Source organism: Choloepus didactylus, chromosome 24 (genome assembly GCF_015220235.1).
Source record: "Choloepus didactylus isolate mChoDid1 chromosome 24, mChoDid1.pri, whole genome shotgun sequence".
NCBI lineage: Eukaryota > Metazoa > Chordata > Mammalia > Pilosa > Megalonychidae > Choloepus > Choloepus didactylus.
Window position 1 is genome coordinate 4108367 of NC_051330.1, and position 21721 is coordinate 4130087.

The following is a 21721-nucleotide window of genomic DNA, read 5'->3' on the forward strand; positions in this document are numbered from 1 at the left end:
TCATTTTACTGAATCATTGATTAACTCTTGTAGCTTTATTGCAGATTTTTTGAGACTTACTATGTATAAAATCATGTCATATGCAAATAATGATAGTTTTACTTCTTCCTCTCTGATTTGGATGCCTTTTATTTCTTTTTCTTGCTTGACTGCTCTGCTAGAACTCACAGCACTTGTTGAATAACAGTGGTGATAGTGGCCATCATTGATTTGCTCCAAATCTTAGAGGAATTTCTTCAGTCTTCTCCATTGACTATGACATTAACTGTTGGTTTTACATACGTGACTTTTATCATGTTGAGGAAGTTTCCTTCTATTCCTATCTTTCTAAGTGTTTTTATCAAGAAAGAATGCTGGATTGTGTCAAATTCATTTTCTGCAACAATTGAGATGATTATGTGTTGTTTTCCCTTCATTTTGTTAATGTGGTGTGCCAGCTTGAATCTGTTATGTACCACCTAAAAGACTGTTCTTTCAATCCATCTTGTGGGACCAGATATATTGTGGGTGGGATATTTTGATTAGATTGTTTCCATGGAGATGTGACCCACCCCATGTGGGGGTGCTTCTGATTAGATTATTTCCATGGAGATGTGACCCTGCCCTTTCAAGGTGGATCTTAGTTTACTGGAGTCCTTAAGACAGCTCTGGCTGTGAGAGAGAGGTCAGAGCTGACACAGACCCCGATGCTTGGCAACACTTAGTCAGAAATGCCCTGGGAGAAACAAGCAGAGTAGCTAAGGGAGAAGCTGAGAGAGACATTTTGGAGAGAAGCTAAGATATGTAATCCAGAGTTTGTCCCTGGGAGAAGCTAAGAGAAAAGGTGAGACAGAAACCCAGAGACATTTTGGAGAAAGCCACTGAAACCAGAAGCTAAACCCAGGAGAGAAGTTTCAGCAGAGCCAACCATGTGCCTTCCCATATGACAGAGGAACCCCAGATGCCATCAGCCTTTCTTCTCAGAAGGTATCATCCTGTTGATGCCTTCATTGGGACATTTTCATGGCCTTAGAACTGTAAATTGGTGAACGAATAAACTCCCATTGTAAAAGCCAATCCATTTCTGGTATTTTGCATGAAAAATACTGTGTACAATCCTTCACTTCCTTGGTTAAATTTATTCCTAGATATTTGAATTTTTGGTTGCCATTGTAAATGGAATTTTTTTTCATAATTTCTCCTCAGATTGATCATTACTAGTGTATAGAAATATGTGGTATAGTACCTTAATTAATTTTCTTATGTGAACCCCTCTTACATACCTGAGATAAAACCCACTTGATCGTGGTGTGTAATTCTTTTACTGTGCTGTTGGTTTTGATCTGCAAGTATTTGTTGACAATGTATGCATCTATATTCATGTGAGAATTCAGTCTGAATTGTAGTACCTTTACCTGGCTTTGTAATATGGTGATGTTGGCTTCATAGAGTGAGTTAGTCTTCTCTCCTCTTCAAATTTTTGGAAGAATATGAGCCAGATGGATGTTAACTCTTCTTGAAATGATTAGACTTCACCTGCGAAGCCATCTCATCCTGGGCTTTACTTTGTTGGGAGGTTTTAGATGACTGACTCAACCTCTTCACTTGTAATTGGTCTGTTGAGGTCTTCTATTTCTTCTAGAGTCAGTGCACATTGTTCATGTGTTTCTAGGAATTTGTCCATTCCTAGAAATTTGTCCATTAGACAACCAGATTGTCTAATGTGGTGGCATACGGTTGTTCATAGTATCCTCTTAGGATCTTTTTACTTCTTTGGTCAGTAGTAATGTCCCCCTCTCGTATCTGATTTTATTTATTTGCATCTTCTCTGTATTTTTCTTTGTCAGTCTATGAATTTGTAACTTTTATTGATCTTTTCAAAGAACAAACTTAAGGTTTTGTTGATTCTACTGTTTTTTTGTTCTCTGTTGCGTTTATTGCTGTTAGAATCTTTGTTATTTCTTTCCTTCTGCTTGTTTTAGGATTAGTTTGCTGTTCTTTTTCTAGTTCATCAGTTGTGCAGTTAGGTCTGATTTTAGCTCTTTCTTCATTTTTAATGTAAGCCTATAAGGCTATTAATTCCCCTCCTTCAGCATGTACTTCACTGCACCCCATAAGTTTTGATATGTCTGTTCTCATTTTCAGTCATCTCAAGATATTTACTGCTATCCCTTGCAATTTTGTCTTTGACCCACTGACTGTTTAGGAGTGTATTATTTAACTTCAATATATCTGTGGATTTTTCTTTTTTCTTTTTTTTTTTTTTTTTTTTTTTTTTTTTTGTGTTTTTTTGGTTGCCAGATTGATTCCATTAGGGTCAGATAAGATGCTTTGTATCTTTTTAAAATTTCTTGAGATTTGTTTTGTGATGCAACATGTGGTGCATATGGGAGAATGATCCATGTGCACTTGAGAAGAATGTATATCATATGGATTTGGGGTGCCATATTCTGTATATATCTGTTAGGTCTAGTTCATTTATCATTTATTCATGTTCTCTTGTTCCTTATTGATCTTTCGTCTAGATATTCTGTCTATTGATGAGAGTGGTGTATTGAAGTCTCCAACTATTGCTGTAGACATCTATCTCTCTCTTCAGTTTTGCCAGTGTTTGCCTCATGTATTTTGGGGCACCATGGTTAGGTGCATAAATACTTATGATTGTTATTTCTTCAAGGTGAATTGCCCCTTTTATTAGAGTGTCCTTCTTTGTCTCTTAAGAGCTTTTGACTTAAGGTCTATATTGTCTGATATTTGAATAGCTACTCCAGCTCTTCGCATGGAATATCTTTTTCCATCCTTTCATTTTCAACCTATTTGTGTCTTTGAATCTAAAGTGAGTACCTTCTGAATAACATATAATTGGATTGTGCTTTTTCTATCCATTCAGCAACTCTGTTGACTATTGATTGTGGAGTTTAATACATTAATAGTTTATTACTATAAAGGTAGCATTTACTTCAGCCATTTTTTCCTTTGGTTTTTATGTGTCATACCATTTTGTCTCTCTTTCCCTTTATTGCCACCTCCTTTTCTGTATACCTGATGTTCTGTGATGCATCTGACTGGTCCCTTCCTTACTTCTCTTTTGTATATTTTGTAAATACTTTACTTACTCTTCCTTGGAGTTTACATTATACAACCTATTTCTATAACCTACTAGTTTGTAAAGCTACCAAGCTAGCTTCAGTAGCATACACATTCTCTGCCCCCATATCCCTCCATTTCCCCTCTTTACGTTGTTTTTTGTCCCATTTTACTGCTTTGTATTTTACATGTCCAGTATCAGGAAATTTGCCTTTTTCTTGTTCAATTATATTCTGACTTTTATAGGAATTAAAATGTAGAGTTTTATGTTGCTGATACAGTTATTGGGTTTTGCATTTACCCTTTAGTTATCCTTATTAATAATCTTCATTTCTTCATATTACTCCAGGCCACTGTCTCCTGTCTTTTCCTTTCAACCTGAAGGACACCCTTTAGTAAATCTTGTAGGGCAGGTCTCTTGTTGATGAACTCTCTCTTTCTGTTTACCTATAAATATTTTAAACTCTTCCTCATTTTTGAAGGACAGTTTTGCCAGATAAAGAATTTTTATCTGGCTGGTTTTCTCTTTCAGTATCTTAAATATATCATACCACTGCCTTTTCACTTTCATGGTTTCTGATGAGAAATCATCACTTCTTCATATTGTGGATCACTTGTACATGACAAATCACTTTTCTCTTGCTGCTTCCAGAAATCTCTCTTTACTTTGGCATTTGACATTTCTGATTATACAGATACTGGGAAAGAAATACAAATGGCCTTTAAAAAGAATAAAAGTGCTTAACTTCACTCATAATAAGATGAATGTAAACTGCAGTAAAGAACCATTCATCACCTACTTAACTGGCCAAGATCAAAATGGCCAATAACAGACTTTGTTATGTGAGGAAACAGGCTCAGATATATACCGATGGGCAGGAAAACTGGTTCAAGCTCTTCAGCAGGAAAATTACGGGAGCTATCAATATTACTTCCAGGAACTTATCCTGTAAATACACGTGCAAATGTGGAAGTGGTAAATGTGTATGGACACCTACTGCAGGACTATATGTGATAAACAGCAAAAGATCAGAAACAACTCAAGTGCCTATCAGTAAGGTGGCACTTACATAATTATAGAACATCTTTATAATGCAATACATTGTCAGTGATAAAAACTATGAGGCAGTTCTTTATGATTGAACATAGAAGGTTCTCCAAGATATACTGAAAAGTGAAAAAAATCAAGGGTATATAAAAAAATCAGGATATATAGTTTGCAAACATTTGCATAAGAGAGAGAAAAATAATTCACGATGCCCGGATACATAAGAAACTGGCAATATTGGTGTCTTCCAGGATAGGAACTGGGTGACTTGTAAGTGAGGGGGAGGACAGAGGAGGCAGTAAAGACCCTTTTGTAGCATATGTCTTTGGTATTATTCAAAAAATTAAAATATAATTGAAAAATAAGAAAAATGCATAAAAGTCACAATAGAACAAAAAAAAAAGTGAAGTCAGCTGGACCCATGGAGACTGCTTTTGAGGCTGTAGGGAGGCCTGAAAACAAGGTGGCCAAGCACAGTTTTTCTCCTTTGTCCCTCAAGCATGTGTTTTTCCAGTGGCTGTAGGAAGACCGATTCAGAACATGAGTCAGCAAGAAGAGGAGAAACTGAAGGAGAAGCTAGTTTCCCGGAGGCCCATGCCAACTCTTAGGGAAACAGGCCTTGGGCCAACCAGGGAATCTAACCTATTTGCAAAGGGATCTCATGACCACCCTTTGGTTCAGCGATTTTCTGAAAGTACTCATGGAATTCAGTAACAGATTATACACATGGCTAAAGTTTACAGTAAAAAATACTAACTGAGTTCCTAAGGCACATAGTAGGCACAAAACTGCTCTGTGACCAGCCATGGGGCAAACGCCAAACAAGGCACCAGGTGTACATCATAAATCATCATGTTTACTTTAAACAATGCTGCACTGCCTGGTACACTTTTCCCCAATGTCCACAGAGTACAAAATAGCATCATTAATCAGTGACCAAGTAAATATTCTAAGATTTAGTTCTCAGATCTTTGCCACATAGCAGTGCCAGCTTCCATGGCCCTTGAGTTAAGCAAGGATTTAGCAAAACATACCTGTTGCATTCTTTCCTTGAAAACCCCTAACTAGGCTAGTGATCAGTTTTGTGGAAAGAATCTGGCCAGACAGAGAATAACTTTCATGATGCCGTCCAGCCACTAGCCACAGTGGTCCACAAACCAGATCAATTTGAGCTGGAGCGGGAAGGAGGAAGACTTGAAACTGATTCCCCCAAAATCTAGAGGGGCTCTCTCTTTTCCTCTCAGCTCCATGTTTGTGTTCCAGATTCACCACCCAAAAGAGTTTCCTGTGATTTAGGAAAAATGGCACATTCCCTGTAAATGTAAAATCACAAAGTTGTCTGTTGACATGTGTTCAAGTTTTATTTTCCTTCACTAATGAGAGAACCAGCAGGAAGACAAAGTAGCCTATTCCAAAGCATTTGGAAAACTGGTATTTATGTGGTCAGTTAGGAAAGCCATGCTGGAATAAGACTGCTAAGTTAGATATATGACTTGTTACCTTTCCATAGTGTGATAAAACATACACCCTTGAGGTGAACTTCTCCACCAGTGTATAAAACCATAGCAGTGTACCAATTAGACATGACCCTCTAACAGAACAAGGCTGAAAGCCTTCATATTTTTATCAGTTGTGGATTCTTAAGCAAATTTTCTGTGAAAAAATCTTCATTTTCAAGAGAATGAAGGTCAAGCAGGTTTATGAGAAAATTCTTTAGCATTTTTGTGTGCATATTCATGTGTATGTACTATATATACATCTACATACACATATATTCATATATTGCCATTTTCAAAGTTTAGGAAAAAAATTTCTTTCACTCTCTTATGTTCTCTTTCCCTGTATTCAGATCTATGACTTTGTTCCAATGATATCCATTATTTATTCCTGCCCATGCACACCTCCTTCCCATCTTCCCCCCACATCCACAACTATTGCAAAAATATCTTAATGAAGTAAAAAAAAGAGTTATTTTGGTTTTTTTTTGTTTGGAAATTTCTTTAAAGTGCAGCAGGTTTTATAAGAAATGACAGATGATCGAGAGATGGGCATTGCACTAAACAGATTCCAGCATTAAACAGTGGCTCCCATTTTTGGTGTGAACTATATGGGCAAGGGGAGTAATCCAGCTTAATTAGCTTTTCTGAAAACCCAATTAAGGAACAAATATGGGCTGAGACCACAGTTTATAAGAACAACTGAAAATAGAGCCATTGCCCCAGGGGAGAGTTAGACCAAGTAGACAGAAAGGCGGCTACTCTTCTTTAGAGAAGTGTTTCACAGAAGCCAACTCCAGAGCTCCACACCCCAATTAATTAAAGTCTGAGGACAAGAGGTCTCTGGAACTTTTATTCCCTGGGAGGTCTCCTGTCCCACATTAGAAATATTTCTAAACCATGTCCTACAGGTCCTTCCTCTAACCTTCAACCTGGGGCACTCATTACCCAGTGTGCTGGTTTGGATGTATTATGTCCCCCAAAACACATGTTCTTTAATGAAATCTTGTAGAGGCAGACATATTTAGTCTTGATTGGGTTGGAATGTTTGGATTAAGTTGTTTCCTTGGAGATGTGACCCACCCAGCTGTGGGTAATACCTATGATTAGATTATTTCCATGGAAGCATGGCCCTGCTCATTCAGCCTGGGTCTTTTTTTTTAATTAAATTCAGTCTTATTGAGATATAGTCACATACCATACAATCATCCATGGTGTACAATCAACTGTTCACAGTACCATCATATAGTTATGCATCCATCACCCCAATCTATTTTTGAACATTTTCCTTACATCAGAAGGATTCAGAATAAGAATAAAAAATAAAAGTAAAAAAGAACACCCAAATCATCCCCCCATCCCACCCTATTTTTCATTTAGTTTTTATCCCCATTTTTCTACTCATCCATCCACACACTAGATAAAGGGAGTGTGATCCACAAGGTTTTCACAATCACAATGTCACCCCTTGTAAGCTACATTGTTATACAATCATCTTCAGGAGTCCAGACTACTGGGTTGGAGTTTGGTAGTTTCAGGTATTTACTTCTAGCTATTCCAATACATTAAAACCTAAGAGGTGTTATCTATATAGTGCATAAGAATGCCCACCAGAGAGACCTCTCGACTCCATTTGAAACCTCTCAGCCACTGAAGCTTTATTTCGTTTCATTTTTCATCCCCCTTTCGGTCAAGAAGATGTTCTCAATCCCACGATGCCGGGTCCAGATTCATCCCCGGGAGTCATATCCCATGTTGCCAGGGAGATTTACACCCCTGGGAGTCGGGTCCCATGTAGGGCAGAGGGCAGTGATTTCATCTGCCAAGGTGTCAGCCCGGGTCCAGATTAGTTTACTGGGGTCCTTTAAAAATGCTGGCACAAACCCAGATGCTGGCTGACTTAGCTCAGAGATGCTTGGCGTACAGACCCCTGATGTTGGCTGCAACTAGAGAGACATTTTGAAGATGGCCATTGAAAGCTAACGCTGACATTTTGGAGAAAGCCATTTTGAAACGCAACCTGGGAGCAAGCAGATGCCAGCCATGTGCCTTCCCAGCTAACAGAGGTTTTCCAGATGCCACTGGCCATCCTCCAGTGAAGGTGCCCTATTGTTGATGCCTTACCTTGGACAGTTTATGGCGTTAAGACAGTAACTTTGTGTAACCAAATAAGCCCCCTTTATAAAAGCCAATTCATTTCTGGCATTTTGCATAACAGGTAGCATCAGCAAACCAGAACACCCAGTTACATTACAGAGCAAGACAGCAAGTCACTGTCCCTACGGAGGAAGTCAATGTGCCTATTTCATTAACATATACACTTTTCTCATATATGAACTAATTTTTAACATTTCTCACTTAGAATGAACACAAAAAACACCTTGGATTCCAAGAGGCAGTGACAAATGAGCATCCCTGTAATTATTGGGTTGTTGATGGTATTAGACATCAGAAAAGTTGGTTTAGGGTTTTTTCATGTGTGAAACTGTTTAAATTTTGTAGGTAATGGGCAAAGTTGTGATGACCGTTGATGATGACCTCACGGGCTGTTATGAAGATTGTGAGCATTAAATGGGATAACACACAGAGAGAGTCGCCCAGTGCCAAGCACTTAGAAAACACTATATAAATGTTTGCACTAATATTTTTGTTGTTGTTGTCGTCATCACTGCCCTAAATAAAATAAGAAACTTCACAAGAGAGTTGAGATAATTTCTGAGACCAACTCAGTCAAAGCTCAGGACAAACTATGTGTGTGGAGCCTAATGTGCCTGTAAAGGGTGGGAACTAAATGACCCTCTCCATGTAGAAGGATATGCGTTCCTTAGCCTTCCCACATATGGCATATTTTCATTCATTCAGGCAAACTCATCATATACTTGACAAGTTACGATGTCTTGTTAACTCACTGCTGGGATTTTAGGGCTATGGCTAATCACAGTGTTACTGTAACACACACCTGCAGTTGCTTATGACTGAAAACATATGAAATAAACTATATGCACCCAGTTGATGGATATACTTAGATACACACACACACACAAAGTCACTCCAACATTAGAATCTGATCAACCAAATGAACTATCTGTTCAGAAATTATTTTCCAATGTAGTCTATCCCTGGGTTGAGGAATGGTAAGTGGAAGGAAGGAAGACAGGAATTTTCATCTTGTCTGGTTATTTTGGAAACATCATAAATCTAGGAGGGTTCTTTGAAAGGCAAATCCAGGGTCATCTGAAATCTAGAGCAGACAGTATGAATCACATCCCTGAATCCTAGGAGCTGTGTGATCTCTGAATAGCATTCTCACTACTCATGATGCTGAGATAATAATGCATATGATCACTAACTCACACTGTGCTCATGAGGATTATGTGAGATAAAGGAGGTAAAAGCCTTCGTGTAAACTCCAAGTTCCAGAACAAATACAATTTGCTGTTTCAGCCTCAGAGCAGAGCCACGTGAAGTTCAATCCTAGACCCCGTGCGGCCCCCAGGGGCAATCAGCAGAGCTGGAGAAGCAGCCAGGACCACAGTGGGATCCACACGGCCCCCGGGAGGGCTCTGCTGGCCTCCCACTGACCCCACGGGGAGAGACGGCACAGGAAGGGCGGGTGAGGGTTCTCGTCGTTGCAGAGAAATGCATCCAGACAAACCAGGAACCTGTTAGCTGGTCCTAATCCAAAACTAGGGAGAGCTTCTTAAGTGCAAAAAGGCAACTGACAGTTTCTGGATTTTCCTGTTTAGAAGGCAACAAGAAGGAGTTGGTTTTGTCTTCCTGCTTGGATTATCACAAGAAAATGAACAAACGCAAAGAAAAGCATAAATTGTCAAACTGTATATTCATAGATAACTAGAAAACAAAGGTAAGATAAGAGGAGAAAGGGAAACCGTCTCCTTTGTTCCATACTATTTACCTTGGTTTCATTTACTGTACATATCATGAGCAACTCTTAGGTGAAGTCAAGAACCTATTCTTTTGATTAAGATAAAGTTTTCACAAACAAATCTAATGTTTCAAATTAGGTTTTATAAGGTGATTTTATATCATTGAGAGTTGCTTGTTAAAATACCTGTTTTGAATCAGAGAAAAGAACCAAACCTTGTGCTCCTTTTCCTCCTGATGATATGACTCTAAAATAATACCTTAAAAGAAATTTCCCAGAAATGATAAAATTTATAACATTTAATTTAAAAAAAAATAATACTCTCAGAAGTAGCAGTAAATACAGACTCCTATAAGCATGTAATGTTCAGTAAAGAAAAGAATACTCCATTCATGATTGGCAGTCAATAAATTATTACGAAATAATAAAGTTCATCTCCTTGCGGTATTTTCTATTTTGATAGGGCCAAAAATCTGCTAGGAAGATGTGTTCAATTCAATTCAACAAGTATGCCCAGAACCCCCATTACAGTCAAGTAAAGGGGTAAAGGAATGCAAAATATTGACCCTACCAAGAACCAGCTTATAGTCTGACATACCTTCTGTCCAAATATATTTCCCTCCACTCCCAGCAACCATCGGAGGAATCAGGATTTGAGCTCCCTTTGAAAGGTCAAGGTGACAGGGGAGTGACTGTGTGTGAGAGGATTTTGCAGGTGGCCCTACAAAGAATAGTAAACAGATGTAATGGTGATGAACTAAGAAAAGAAGCAGAGAGGAAAAATGATTGGAAGAATAAATCTTTAAAAGAGGAAAATTGAGATGCTCTTTGGAGAATAAACTTGTGATGAATGAAGTGGCATGTGGATACGTGTAGGTGTGTGGATAAAAGAGAATAAATGGATGGGGGAAGGGCACAGGACAAAGGAAGAAGTGTGTGATTTCGCTGCGTGCTTGGACGAGTCTCAGGAATGTCCCCACATTGTTTCCCCACCAGAAGGTTCCAGAGGCCAGTGGTGACGCCACTAGAGCTGTGATTTTGACTCCTGGCTTTATTCCCTGTGGATGTTGGTGCCTGCTCATTGGGGACAGCCTGTTAAATTACAGGGCCTCCATTTATCAGAGTCTTTGCTGAGAGGGGTTTAATAGAGGAACGGGCATCCAAGCAAGAGTTCCAGATCCTTCCAAAGTGGAAAGAAAGTCACCAACAGAATAACGGGAATGGGGGCAGATCTCAGGGTGAGTGTCCCCTCTCCATCATAAACCAAAGAATTCACTGGCACATCAGCTTGCCAGAAGATGCCAAGAGCGTGCACAGTCCACACTGAGTAATGAGCCAGTTGAACTCAGAACACACTCCGAGTTCAAAGCTGCGAGCTTTGGGAAGCAATGATCTGACATGTGGCAAAAGGAAGATTTGGACACAAAAAAGAAAAGTCACAGAGCAGGTGGAGAACTAGGCCACTATGCCCAGTAACTCAGGTTAAATCAAGGGGCAGAATCTGCAAAATACACCTGCCACAACTGATTCTTATCAAGAGCTCTGCTAGTCCCGCCACCTCACAGCCAACTGAAACGATTCATTCACCCGACAGTTATGGACAGGATAGTTATCACAGAAATTCAATCTGCAAATACACAGATACACTTCAAAATATATTGATAGAATGTATTTTTGCACATATATTCCCCATCCAAGACTTAAGGGCTGAGTGTGCATATTTTCAAAGGGGGAGACTTGTTTGGAGTTTTATGCCAGCATGAAATACATAAACATATAGAATTGAAATGTATTCACATTTGGGGTATATTCTAGATAATAAGAATCAGCATATAAATGCTAACAAACTGACCATTTAAAAATTAAAATTAGTTATATTCACAGCTTTCTAAACATTCCCTCACAATTCTTATCCTTGAGAATAAATTATACAGTGATTTGAAGCACCTTTAGTTGTTGCCTAAGGGAAATGGAAGATAATGGATTAATATGAATTAGTTGAAAATGACTCAAGAAATAATTTATAATAAAACCCTACAGTGGTTAAGAAAATCAAGCTAATAGTAAACTAGGGTTACAGTTCATTCATCGTTAACTAGCTGTGTGATCTGGGACTAGTTTTTTAACTTCTCTGAACTGCAATTTCTTTAACATTAGAATGACAGGGAGATTAAAGTGGCAGGGGATATGACTGCAGTAGATTTTTCTAAAGCACCTTCTAATTCAAAAATTCAAGGATTATACAAATAAAATAAACTTTAACATTCTTTGTGATAAGCCACCTTGTGGTAAGATGCTCCCAGTGAGCTCCTCCTACCAGTAGTCCAGCCCTTGTGTAATTCTCTCTCCCCCTGAATATGGGCTGGACCTTGTGACTCGCTTCTAATGAACAGAATATGGAAAAATCTAATACAGGATATCACTTCTGTAATTAGGTTGCAAAAAATCTGTGACTTCCATTTTGCTCTTCCCTGTCTCGCTGGCTCACTCTGAAGGAAGCCGTGGGGTGAGCTGCCTCCGGAAGTGGTAAAAACAGAGGGAGGCCCCCAGCTAACAACCAGCAAGGAACTGAAGCAGCCCAACAGCCCAGGAGAAACTGAAGCTGACACAACCCTGAGTGGGCCTGGAAGCAGACCCTCCCCACTCACGCCTTCAGATGAAACTGGAGCACTGGCCAACTCCATCACTGCTGCCTCCCCAGAGACCTGGAGGGAGAAGCTCCCAGCTAAGCAAAGAAACTGTGAGATAATGAATGTGTGTTCTCTTAAGCCACTAATTCTTGATTGATAGATGACTTATATAGTTTTCAAAGCAAGATAAATTCTCTCTATTATGAAAGGTCCAAGAATCGGATCCACAGAACTATAGAGAATGAGGAACCACTCTTGTAAGTGGCTAAAATGTATGGTCAATTCAACTCAACAAGTACTATTTACTAACCAGTATGGTTAATAACGTGATAGGGAATGCAAAGTATTGTCCCCACTGTGAACCAGCTTATAGGCCTTGTGCAAACACAAATGAAGTAAGGAAATGGACAGGGATTAGCAGCTGTTTACCAAGCCCCCTTCCTCTTATCCCTGGGCACTCAGCTACAAACACTTCCCAACTTCCCCTGACTGGGGAGGGGGCTTACTGCACCTTCAGACTTGGCCCATTAACTCTCCCAAGTCTTGCTGCCACCTGCTTGATACAGGTGAACAAAGTGACCTTAAAAGCCAGCGTTGAAGATGGTGAGCACCAAGATGGAATGAGTCTGAGTCCTGAAATATCACTTAAACAGTAGACACCTGCTTATCAACATCGACTTTGGACTTCAACTGATGAGAAATGCACTTCTATTATCTGAATCCCCTGAGACTTGGGATGCTGTCATTTACAGGATCTAGCATTACTCTAATAAATAAGGCAGAGAATAATACAAGACTATCTTTAATGAAATGCTACTGCAAATATACTTAATGAGGATCCAAGAGTTGGCTGTAATTGGAAACGTTGCTGGGTCATGAGTTTTAGTAATTTCTCTTCAACATTGAGTAGTGATGCGACTTTGCATAAGCTGCTTTACTTCTCTGGGCTAGATGATCTCTGAATCACCCTTCGTCTCTAAAGGCCTACAATTCCATGATGCTGAGGCTCCAATTTGATGGTTCAGTCAAATAAAGGGCTGTGTGAGATTAGACCTTCACCACCATGCAATTTCTCTAGGTTTTGAAAATAAGGAATACTTTGCATCTCCCTTGTACTCGGTATCATGTATATTCTTGCATTATAACATTTTTCCTGTTTTTTTATAGATACATTTCACCTTTGTCTATAGGTTAGACATTCTTATCATGAGACTATACTCTATTCATCTTTGTCTCGCCAAATCCTAGCTTTGTGCCTAGGACATTAAAGGTTCAAGCAGGAGAGTGAGGCAGGCTGAGGGGAAAGAGGAATGGTCTCTGAGCAGTAAGGTGAACATGAGGGGAAATTATAGTCCTGGTTCGTGGTGCAGCCAGATATGGGCTGGATGTTAAGTGTCCTGAAGTTAGCAATTTGTTCTGGGAGTAAAAGGGATTGGTTGGGCCTGCTTATCCATGTAATTGGCCAAAATGCTGTCATTTGCAGAAATATAGCAGCCTGTTGATTCTGACTAAGGTTAGCAAAGGAAAGAGTTTGGGAAACAAATCCAAAAAATCTTCACAACTTCTCCAACTCTGGACTTTTTTTCCTGGTTTTAGTTACTTCTAACAAACAGAGCAGAGACATGGATAAAAGAAATGAGACTTCACACATGGATTTCATCCTCCTGGGCCTCTTCCCTGGCATGAAGCATGTCAACTTCCTTGTCACCACCATCCTCCTGATCTACGCTGTAGCTCTGACTGCAAACAGCATCCTTGTTCTCCTGATCTGGGTGGATCCCCACCTCCACACCCCCATGTACTTCCTGCTCAGCCAGCTGGCTCTCATGGACCTGACGTTAATCTCTAGCACTGTCCCCAAGATGGTAGCCAACTTCTTCTCGGGGAGGAAAAACATCTCACAGGTGGCCTGTGGTACTCAGATCTTCCTTTTTCTGACTCTTGGAATCGCTGAGTGCATCCTCATCACCCTCATGTCCTATGACCGGTATGTGGCCATCTGCAACCCTCTGCGATACAGCTTCATCAGGAGCCAGAAGGTCTGTCTGCAGATGGCTGCTATCTCCTGGGCTGGGGGTGCCCTTATATCCCTGGCACACATGGCTTATTCCTTGCATTTCCCCATCTGTGGTTCCAGAGAGATCCCCCATTTCCTCTGTGAGGTCATGGCCATCCTAAAGTTGGTCTGTGAGGACATCTCTGCCTATGAGAAGGCTGTGGTGGTGACAAGCGTTGCAGTGCTCTTCATTCCCTTGTCCCTCATCCTGACCTCTTATGCCCTCATCTTCCTCACTGTCCTCCGCATGAACTCCCCTGAGGGCAGGAACAAAGCCGTGAGCACCTGCTCCTCCCACCCGAGTGTGGTCACCCTCTACTTTGGTCCAGCCATGCTGGTCTACATGAGGCCCAGCTCTTACCACGGTCCCAAGCTGGACCAGGTCCTCTTTATGCTTGGTGCCATCCTCACCCCCACGCTGAATCCCCTCATCTACAGTCTTAGGAACAAGGAGGTGGTGAGCGCTCTGAAAAAGATGCTGGGACGTTGCCTGAATTAAACCAGGTTATAAGATGGATGTTAAACATTAACACTTTCTGGGGTCTAAATCAGCCCTGCTTAGGGGTTGGAAGTCTCTGTTCTGGTCTATCCATACTTGAAATTCTATTGAGACCTCTGGATCCATGAATTCAGTCCATACATACATAAAACAGGTGAAACATATTATCTTCATTCATACTTCTTTTGGGACATTAGGGCCTCTGGGACATGTGAGCCTTTGAGAGGTATGCACTCCAGGATTGATGATGGTGGTGATGAAGACAGTAGTGGTGACGGCGGAGACGGTGGAGATGGTGGAGATGGCGAAGATGGTCGTGGTGGTGGAGATGGCAGTGATGGTGGAGATGGTGGTGGTGGTGCTGGTGGTGAAATAAGATGATGAAATTTTACCAAGAAAGGGAACTGGAGCAATGCGCCTTATTCAACCACAAAGCATAACGTCTATCAAGTTTAGTCCTTGAAAGAGGCCAACAATTGCCATATGTCTATAAATGCTCTAGCTTCCAAAAGATCCTTTAGCAAAGATAAAAACTGAGCTGTGTTCTTGGTCCTCAATCTTTAAAATGAAAGGCCTAGATTGGATTATTTCTAAGGTCTTTTATAGACCTCCACAAAATACCAATTCAATTATTCTACTTCAAATACTCTTCTACTACTATTTAGTTATTCTATGAAATTGTCCCCATTATCAAAAAGAATATACACTGAGACATTTTAAGTTTCAATTATTTATTCTAAGAATACATAATTATACTGGACTTTCTAGAAATGAACATAACACTAGAGTGAATTTGAATTTTTTTGTGCCTTCTGCCATGCAGTTTCACAGGAATAAATATTCACATTTCAACAGAGGGAAAATAGAGTGAATTTAGCTGAATCTACAAATTTGAAAATATGACTGTCCTAACAGCTCACATTATGAGCATAAATAGACTGCAACTGGACCTAAGGGTTTTAATAATTTTTATGAATAAATGTCATAATATTTTAATTACCCTGGTTAGTTGTTTGAATTGGCACAATGGAAAATTATTTAGACTCAGTCATTTAAAAGCAGGAAAAGAAAGGAGTAAGAGATGAAACTGGCTAAGGATAAAAGAAAGGCCGGAGAGTAGGTGTATTCATGTCATCCTTGAAACCCTTAAACATAACAGATGATTTATTTTTTTAATCCAAAATGCACTGAGTATTATATGGAAAAAATGTTTTGATCTACAAGATGGATAAGTAACAATGCAAAGTTTTAAGACATTCTTCATGTAAGTGATTAATGTAAATCATCTGCCCAAGGAAGATACGTATATGCCAAACAAGGTGTACGGCAGGAAGGGTCGGGTGGGGCATAAATCAGGAGTTTTTGACAGTGATTGAGCAGATAAATCCAAGGGCATGTGGTTTACACTATAAGCATTTCCTCAGTTTCCTCAGGCATCAGCTGTCAGGTCTGAGCATTTCTATTTCTGACAATAAAGATGAATTCTTTGCACTTTAGTTTTCTTTCTGATGTAACCATTCTATTTATTAAACAAAACAAGAGAGGGGATGGTTTAGAAATGCCCCATCCATCAGGTTAGACATACACTTAAAGAGTCAGGCAGGCATTCTGCTTCCACTTGTTTCAGTGAAGCAGTTCACCAGTTTGGAGAAGGCCTTATAATGGCACCTATTAAGTCTCACTAAGTGCAGCAACCAGTATGGCAGGACAGACTTCCACACCAGGGATGGACCAGAGGCAGTTCACTTGTGTGAGATCTGAGCTTAAAAGGGAAGTGAGATCCTTGGGACTTACGTGCTTTTAGATTCCAGTGGCTTCACACAAACAAAATTGTGTAAGCACCATCTTACTCTAAGTAGGAATAAAGCGGGGCTTAAATGTATTATCTTGTTACTTAAAAGATAATAAAATGGAAAGACGGAAAGAAGTCCCCTGGCAAGGATCTCGTCTACCCACTCCCTGTTGCTGATGACAGCTCGCAGCACTTGTCGACAGAGGGATGTTCTGGGGGATGGGACGCATCATCAACTTAACTCAGAAGTTAAGAAAAAGTCAAGGCAACCCAGCACCCATCAGAGTACCCTGTCCAAATCTTTCTCCATGGCATGTTGAAGAAACCACTGTCTAGAAATGGGTAAAGAGAAAAATGGCTAATCAAGTTATCTAGTGCAATCTCATTCCCTAAAGTTCTGAAAAGAAGTGAGATGTCTTCAAAAGGCAAAATACAAGGACCTGTGATAGAGTGGGAACAAGATAGAATGGGAAATGGACTCCTCTTTTTTTTTGGAAGGAAAATTTTTGACATTCTCTAATATAAACTTAACCCTCACTGATATGGAATACTTGACTCCTTGCCTTTGTGTTCACTGAACTCAAAACAATTACTCTTTGCAGACCACTGAAATTGCCACCAGATCTTTACTGCCACCCCCCAACATAAAGAATTAGCAGGCCAGCATGTTCACTGTCAAACTGCATCTTACCACTGAATGTAGTATCGAAGTCACTCCTGAACCTCTGTTCCTATGCAACAATTTCTGTTCCCTTATTTAATGTTTTTTCCTCCGTGGTTGATTTAGATTCCACCTTTTGGCTCTATTTGTTACGATCTTCCTCCCTCTCCCATCCCAATACAATTTCGCCATATACGTTTAATGACTCGTTTGTTTGCCTTGGTTTGAGTTTCCATTATTTGTTCCTATAGAATGTGAATGCTTTAGGAATATTTTTAGCCTGATTATTCTCCTTGGGTCTGACTAGCAGGAAAGCACGCTTGGTGGAATCAGCCAGCTCAGATACAAATCTAAAGTTGCACTGAGAAAAGCCCACCCAAGCTTAAAAAACAAAAAAGCTATATAACCACCTAGCCTGGGGCTGAGAAAATTCTGGCCTCGTGTAATTTTACCAGCATTTGCACCACCCTATTATGGGGCTGAAGATTCTTGAGTGCTAGTAGCTAAGTGAATTTGAAGAACTAGAAACAAGAGCCGTGCAGTCTTCTCCACTTCAAAAGAAAAAAAAAAAAACCCATGAGAAGCCCCTAGTCAAAGAAAGCAGAATGTGCACCTTACAGCCAGTGACTGTCCACCTCATCCCCACCCAGCCCCTCTCCTCTCTTCCTCACCATTCTGTCTTCTTCTCTCCTGGTTTCTCCCCACCTCCCAATATCTCTGTCTCTCTCTGTGATTATTCCTCCTGTCTTTTCTCTCGATCTCCCTGAACCCTCACTCTCTACCTTGCCTTCCCTCTCTCTCCATCCCCTTCTCTGTCTCTCACTGACCTGTCTCAATTCTTTTGCTGTGTGTGGTCTTTATTATCCTTCCCCTTCATTTCTCCAAATCTTTTTTGCCATTTTCCCATTGCCACTCCATTCTCTTGTTTTAAGGTGTTGCAAACTGTTTTTTTTTTTTTAATTCAACCTCAATTACTTTTTTTTAATGGAGAAAGAATGGGTTTACAGAAAATCAGACATGAAATACAGAGTTCCTATATACCATCCTATTAGGAACACCTTGCATTAGTGTGATACATTTGTTACAATTCATGAAAGAACATTTTTATAATTGAACTATTAACTATAGTCCATCATTTACAATAGGCTTCACTGTTTGTGCCATACAGTCCTATTTTTGTATTTTTATTCTGCTAACATATATGCAACCTAAAATTTACCCTTTAACCATATTCTAATATATAATTAAGTACTGTTAATTATGTTCAGAATATTTTGCTACCACTAGCACCATTGATTACCAAAACTATAATCAACCCAAATAGAAACTGTACAATTTCCAGAAGAATTTTATATATTTGTATTCATCAAATTAAGTTTTTTTTTAATTTTCTATTCCTTTTTAAAAAGCAATATAATTAAATATATTTCTCACACTAAGGAAAATAACTGAACTTTTAAATTTGGATCATTTTATTATTTTTTCATTGATCACCAGGTATTTAAGTTTAGATAATTGCCTCTTCACATCTAATACTGATCTATCCCCAGGTCAACATATAAGAATATACACAAACAATCCAAGGAATTCACCTCCCTTTCACTGGACTCTCAGAACTGAAACTACATCTTACTTCCTCCCAGAAAGCTCTATGTCCTCTGCTCTGAGCATGAAAATTCCAATTGTGCATATATTTGTTATCATGCGAACAAAACATCAAGTCATTTGAAGGAATCTTTCAAACTTCATAACTTTCCAGTGTTGTGCAGCTGGAGCTGCCCGGGGATGGGCCAGGTTCAGAATCACCCAGGGAAGGAGGAAACATCTTCCCCTGTGGCTGGTCACAGAACTACATGCACTCAGATTCTGAGAACAACCAGTACCCTCTCTCCCCAATTTCCCTTGCAGCATCTGCAACATCCTTAACTTTAAAGACACCATATAAATCCCGAGATACAATGACACAAGTTTTGGTGGAAAAACCAAACTCAGCAATGTTGGAAAGGATTTGAGCCAAGGGGTTAATTCAAACTAAAGGGTAACTCAGAGACTCAGAGTGTGGGATATAGAGAAAGATACAAAGAGCGAGAAGGAAGGAAAAAGATAAGGAGGTGGCAAATACATTTGCTCTAATTTAATGCAATACTACATGACTTTCTTCTGAAGTCATTATCCTTTAATTTCTCAGATTTAATCCAAAAGACACCAGCACCTTGAGTACAAATCCAAGCCACTGAGTTAGTGACTGAGTCACCACGTTACAGGCACAGCAGGTTCTTCTGTACGCAGAGCCACCCACTATGAGTGAACACAGTGGAGAGCCGGTTTACTAGTAGGCACTGCCTCTACCCTGCTTTGAAGGAGTTTCCACTTTTCTTCTGCAGTCACTATCCTTCTAAAATTCACTTTGGAAGACATGTCCACATAGACAGTTTTGGGGACAAATGATGCAGCAATCCCATTACTAGGTATATATTCAGAGGAACTGAAGGCAAGGATATGAATAGACATTTCCACACCTGTGTTTATAGTGGCATTATTCATTACTGCCAAGAGATGGAAACAGCCCAAATGTCCATCAACAGATGAGTGGATAAGCAAACTGTGGCATAATATACATAATATACATATGATGGAGTACTGCACAGCTATAAGACAGAATAAAGCATGATGCATCTAACAATGTGGATGAACCTTAAGAACACTACGTTGAGCAAAATTAACCAGAAAAAAAGGACAAATACTGTATGTTCTCACTAATATGAACTAAATACAATGAGAAAACTCTGAGAGCTAAAGTTAAGAACACAGATGATCAGGATATAGAGAGAGGGTGGAAATTGGGCATATGATGCTGAAGGAGTACAGAATGTTCAACAGGATTGATTGTAGAGATCCAGAAATGGACAGGACAACACTATCTGATGGTAGCAAAATACTCTAAGTGTGAGTATAGTTGAAAGAGGAAGGCTAGGGGCACATGTGACACCAGAAGGATAGACAGAGGATAAAAAGTGGGGCTGCATTACTAAGCAAAACCTAGAGGAGACAATGATGGTAATTAAATGTACAAATAGAAGAAAGTTTTTAAATGAAGGAGAACAAGTGAATGGCACCACTGCAAGGTGCTGAAAATGGGACAGTATATGGAAAAAAATACAATCAATGCAAACCGGGGTCTATGGTTAATAGTAACAGTGTAATATTCTTCCATTAATTGTAACAAAGGCAATATACTGAAACTAAATGTCAATAAGAGGGGGATATAAGGGAGGGGTACGGGATTCTTGTTGCTATCGTGATTGTCTCTCCTGTTTATTTTTTTATTATTCTTTTTTTTTAATATTTTCTTCCTCTTTCTTTGTGGAAGGAATGTAAATGTTCTCATAAGGATGATGGTGGTGATGCTTAACCATATGCTTATACCAGGAGTCACTGATAGCTCACTTAGGATGGTGTGTATGGTGTGTGAATAAAACTGTTTAAAAAATAAACAGATACATACAAGTGCTGGAGAAGTTGTGCAGAGAGAGATATACCTATTCACTGTTGGTGAGGAAGTAGAATGGTGCAGCCCCTCTGGAGGGCAATGTGGTGGCTCAACAGGAGGCTGGGTGTAGGGCTGCCGTATGATCCTGCAACCTCATTATGTGGTGTTTACTTGGGAGAACCAAGAGCAGGGACACACAAGACATTTGCACACTGATGCTTATGGTGGTATTATTCACAATTTGCAACAGATGGAGGTGGCCTAGGATACATCAATGGGTGAATAGAAGGGCAAACTGTGATGTATACATACAACAGAATGTTGAGTGGTTGCAAGAAGGACTGATGTCATGAGGCACGCAACTAGGTGAATGAACCTTGAGGACATTATGTTGAGTGAAATAAGCCAAAAATGAAGGGACAAATATTGTAAGTCCTCACTATTATAAACTAACTATAATGAGCAAACACTGAGAACTGAACTCGAGACCATAGGATATCTGAGGATAGAATAGGGGCAGAGATTGGGCAATCGATGATTAAGGAATACAGAATATTCAGCAGTTCTTATTGTAAAGCTTTCTAGATTGTAAGCTTTCACATCAGTCACAGCTATTCCAGGGTTTTAACTGCTATTTCTAAATTTCTGGTAGTTCTCTGGAAATTTGGGTATCTGTGTGATACCTGAGACTCAGAGTTAGAGTTCTGCAGCTATGAAAGTCAGTTTGACTCCATACAGCAACTGTTAAAGCTGAAAAATAGATCAGACTACAAATTAGATCTATGAATGAAATGGACTTGGTAAGGACTAAGGTAAATTAGAACACAGGGTAAAAGATGATGCTGACTGCATTTTAAAACTCCAACTTCTGCATGAGACCAAAGGAAGAGAGGTATATTTGGTACAAATTTATTTTTCAGTAGCACACTATCAAACTTAACCTGCATGGTCAGTTTATTTAAACCACACAATTACATGGAACCTAGAATAAGGAAAGAGATCTTGTTATTCTCTACAGGCTAATGTAATACCCCAATACATCTCAGAATATTTTGGGCAGAAAATAAAAGGAATTTGTAAATTACTCATAAGGCACT

The 21721-nt window shown here is 39.6% G+C and overlaps 1 protein-coding gene across 1 annotated transcript; it reads left to right on the plus strand.

The window, feature by feature from the left end:
* The first annotated feature begins 13748 nt into the window (after positions 1-13748).
* On the plus strand, positions 13749-14681 carry LOC119519784 (olfactory receptor 56-like). Its single transcript, XM_037817519.1, has one exon. The coding sequence runs from the start codon at positions 13749-13751 to the stop codon at positions 14679-14681; it is 933 nt and encodes a 310-aa protein (XP_037673447.1).
* Positions 14682-21721: the final 7040 nt, after the last annotated feature.

Bases quoted from the DNA above. Each gene is read 5' to 3' on its own strand.
- LOC119519784 (XM_037817519.1), top strand. From the start codon at position 13,749: ATGGATAAAAGAAATGAGACTTCACACATGGATTTCATCCTCCTGGGC.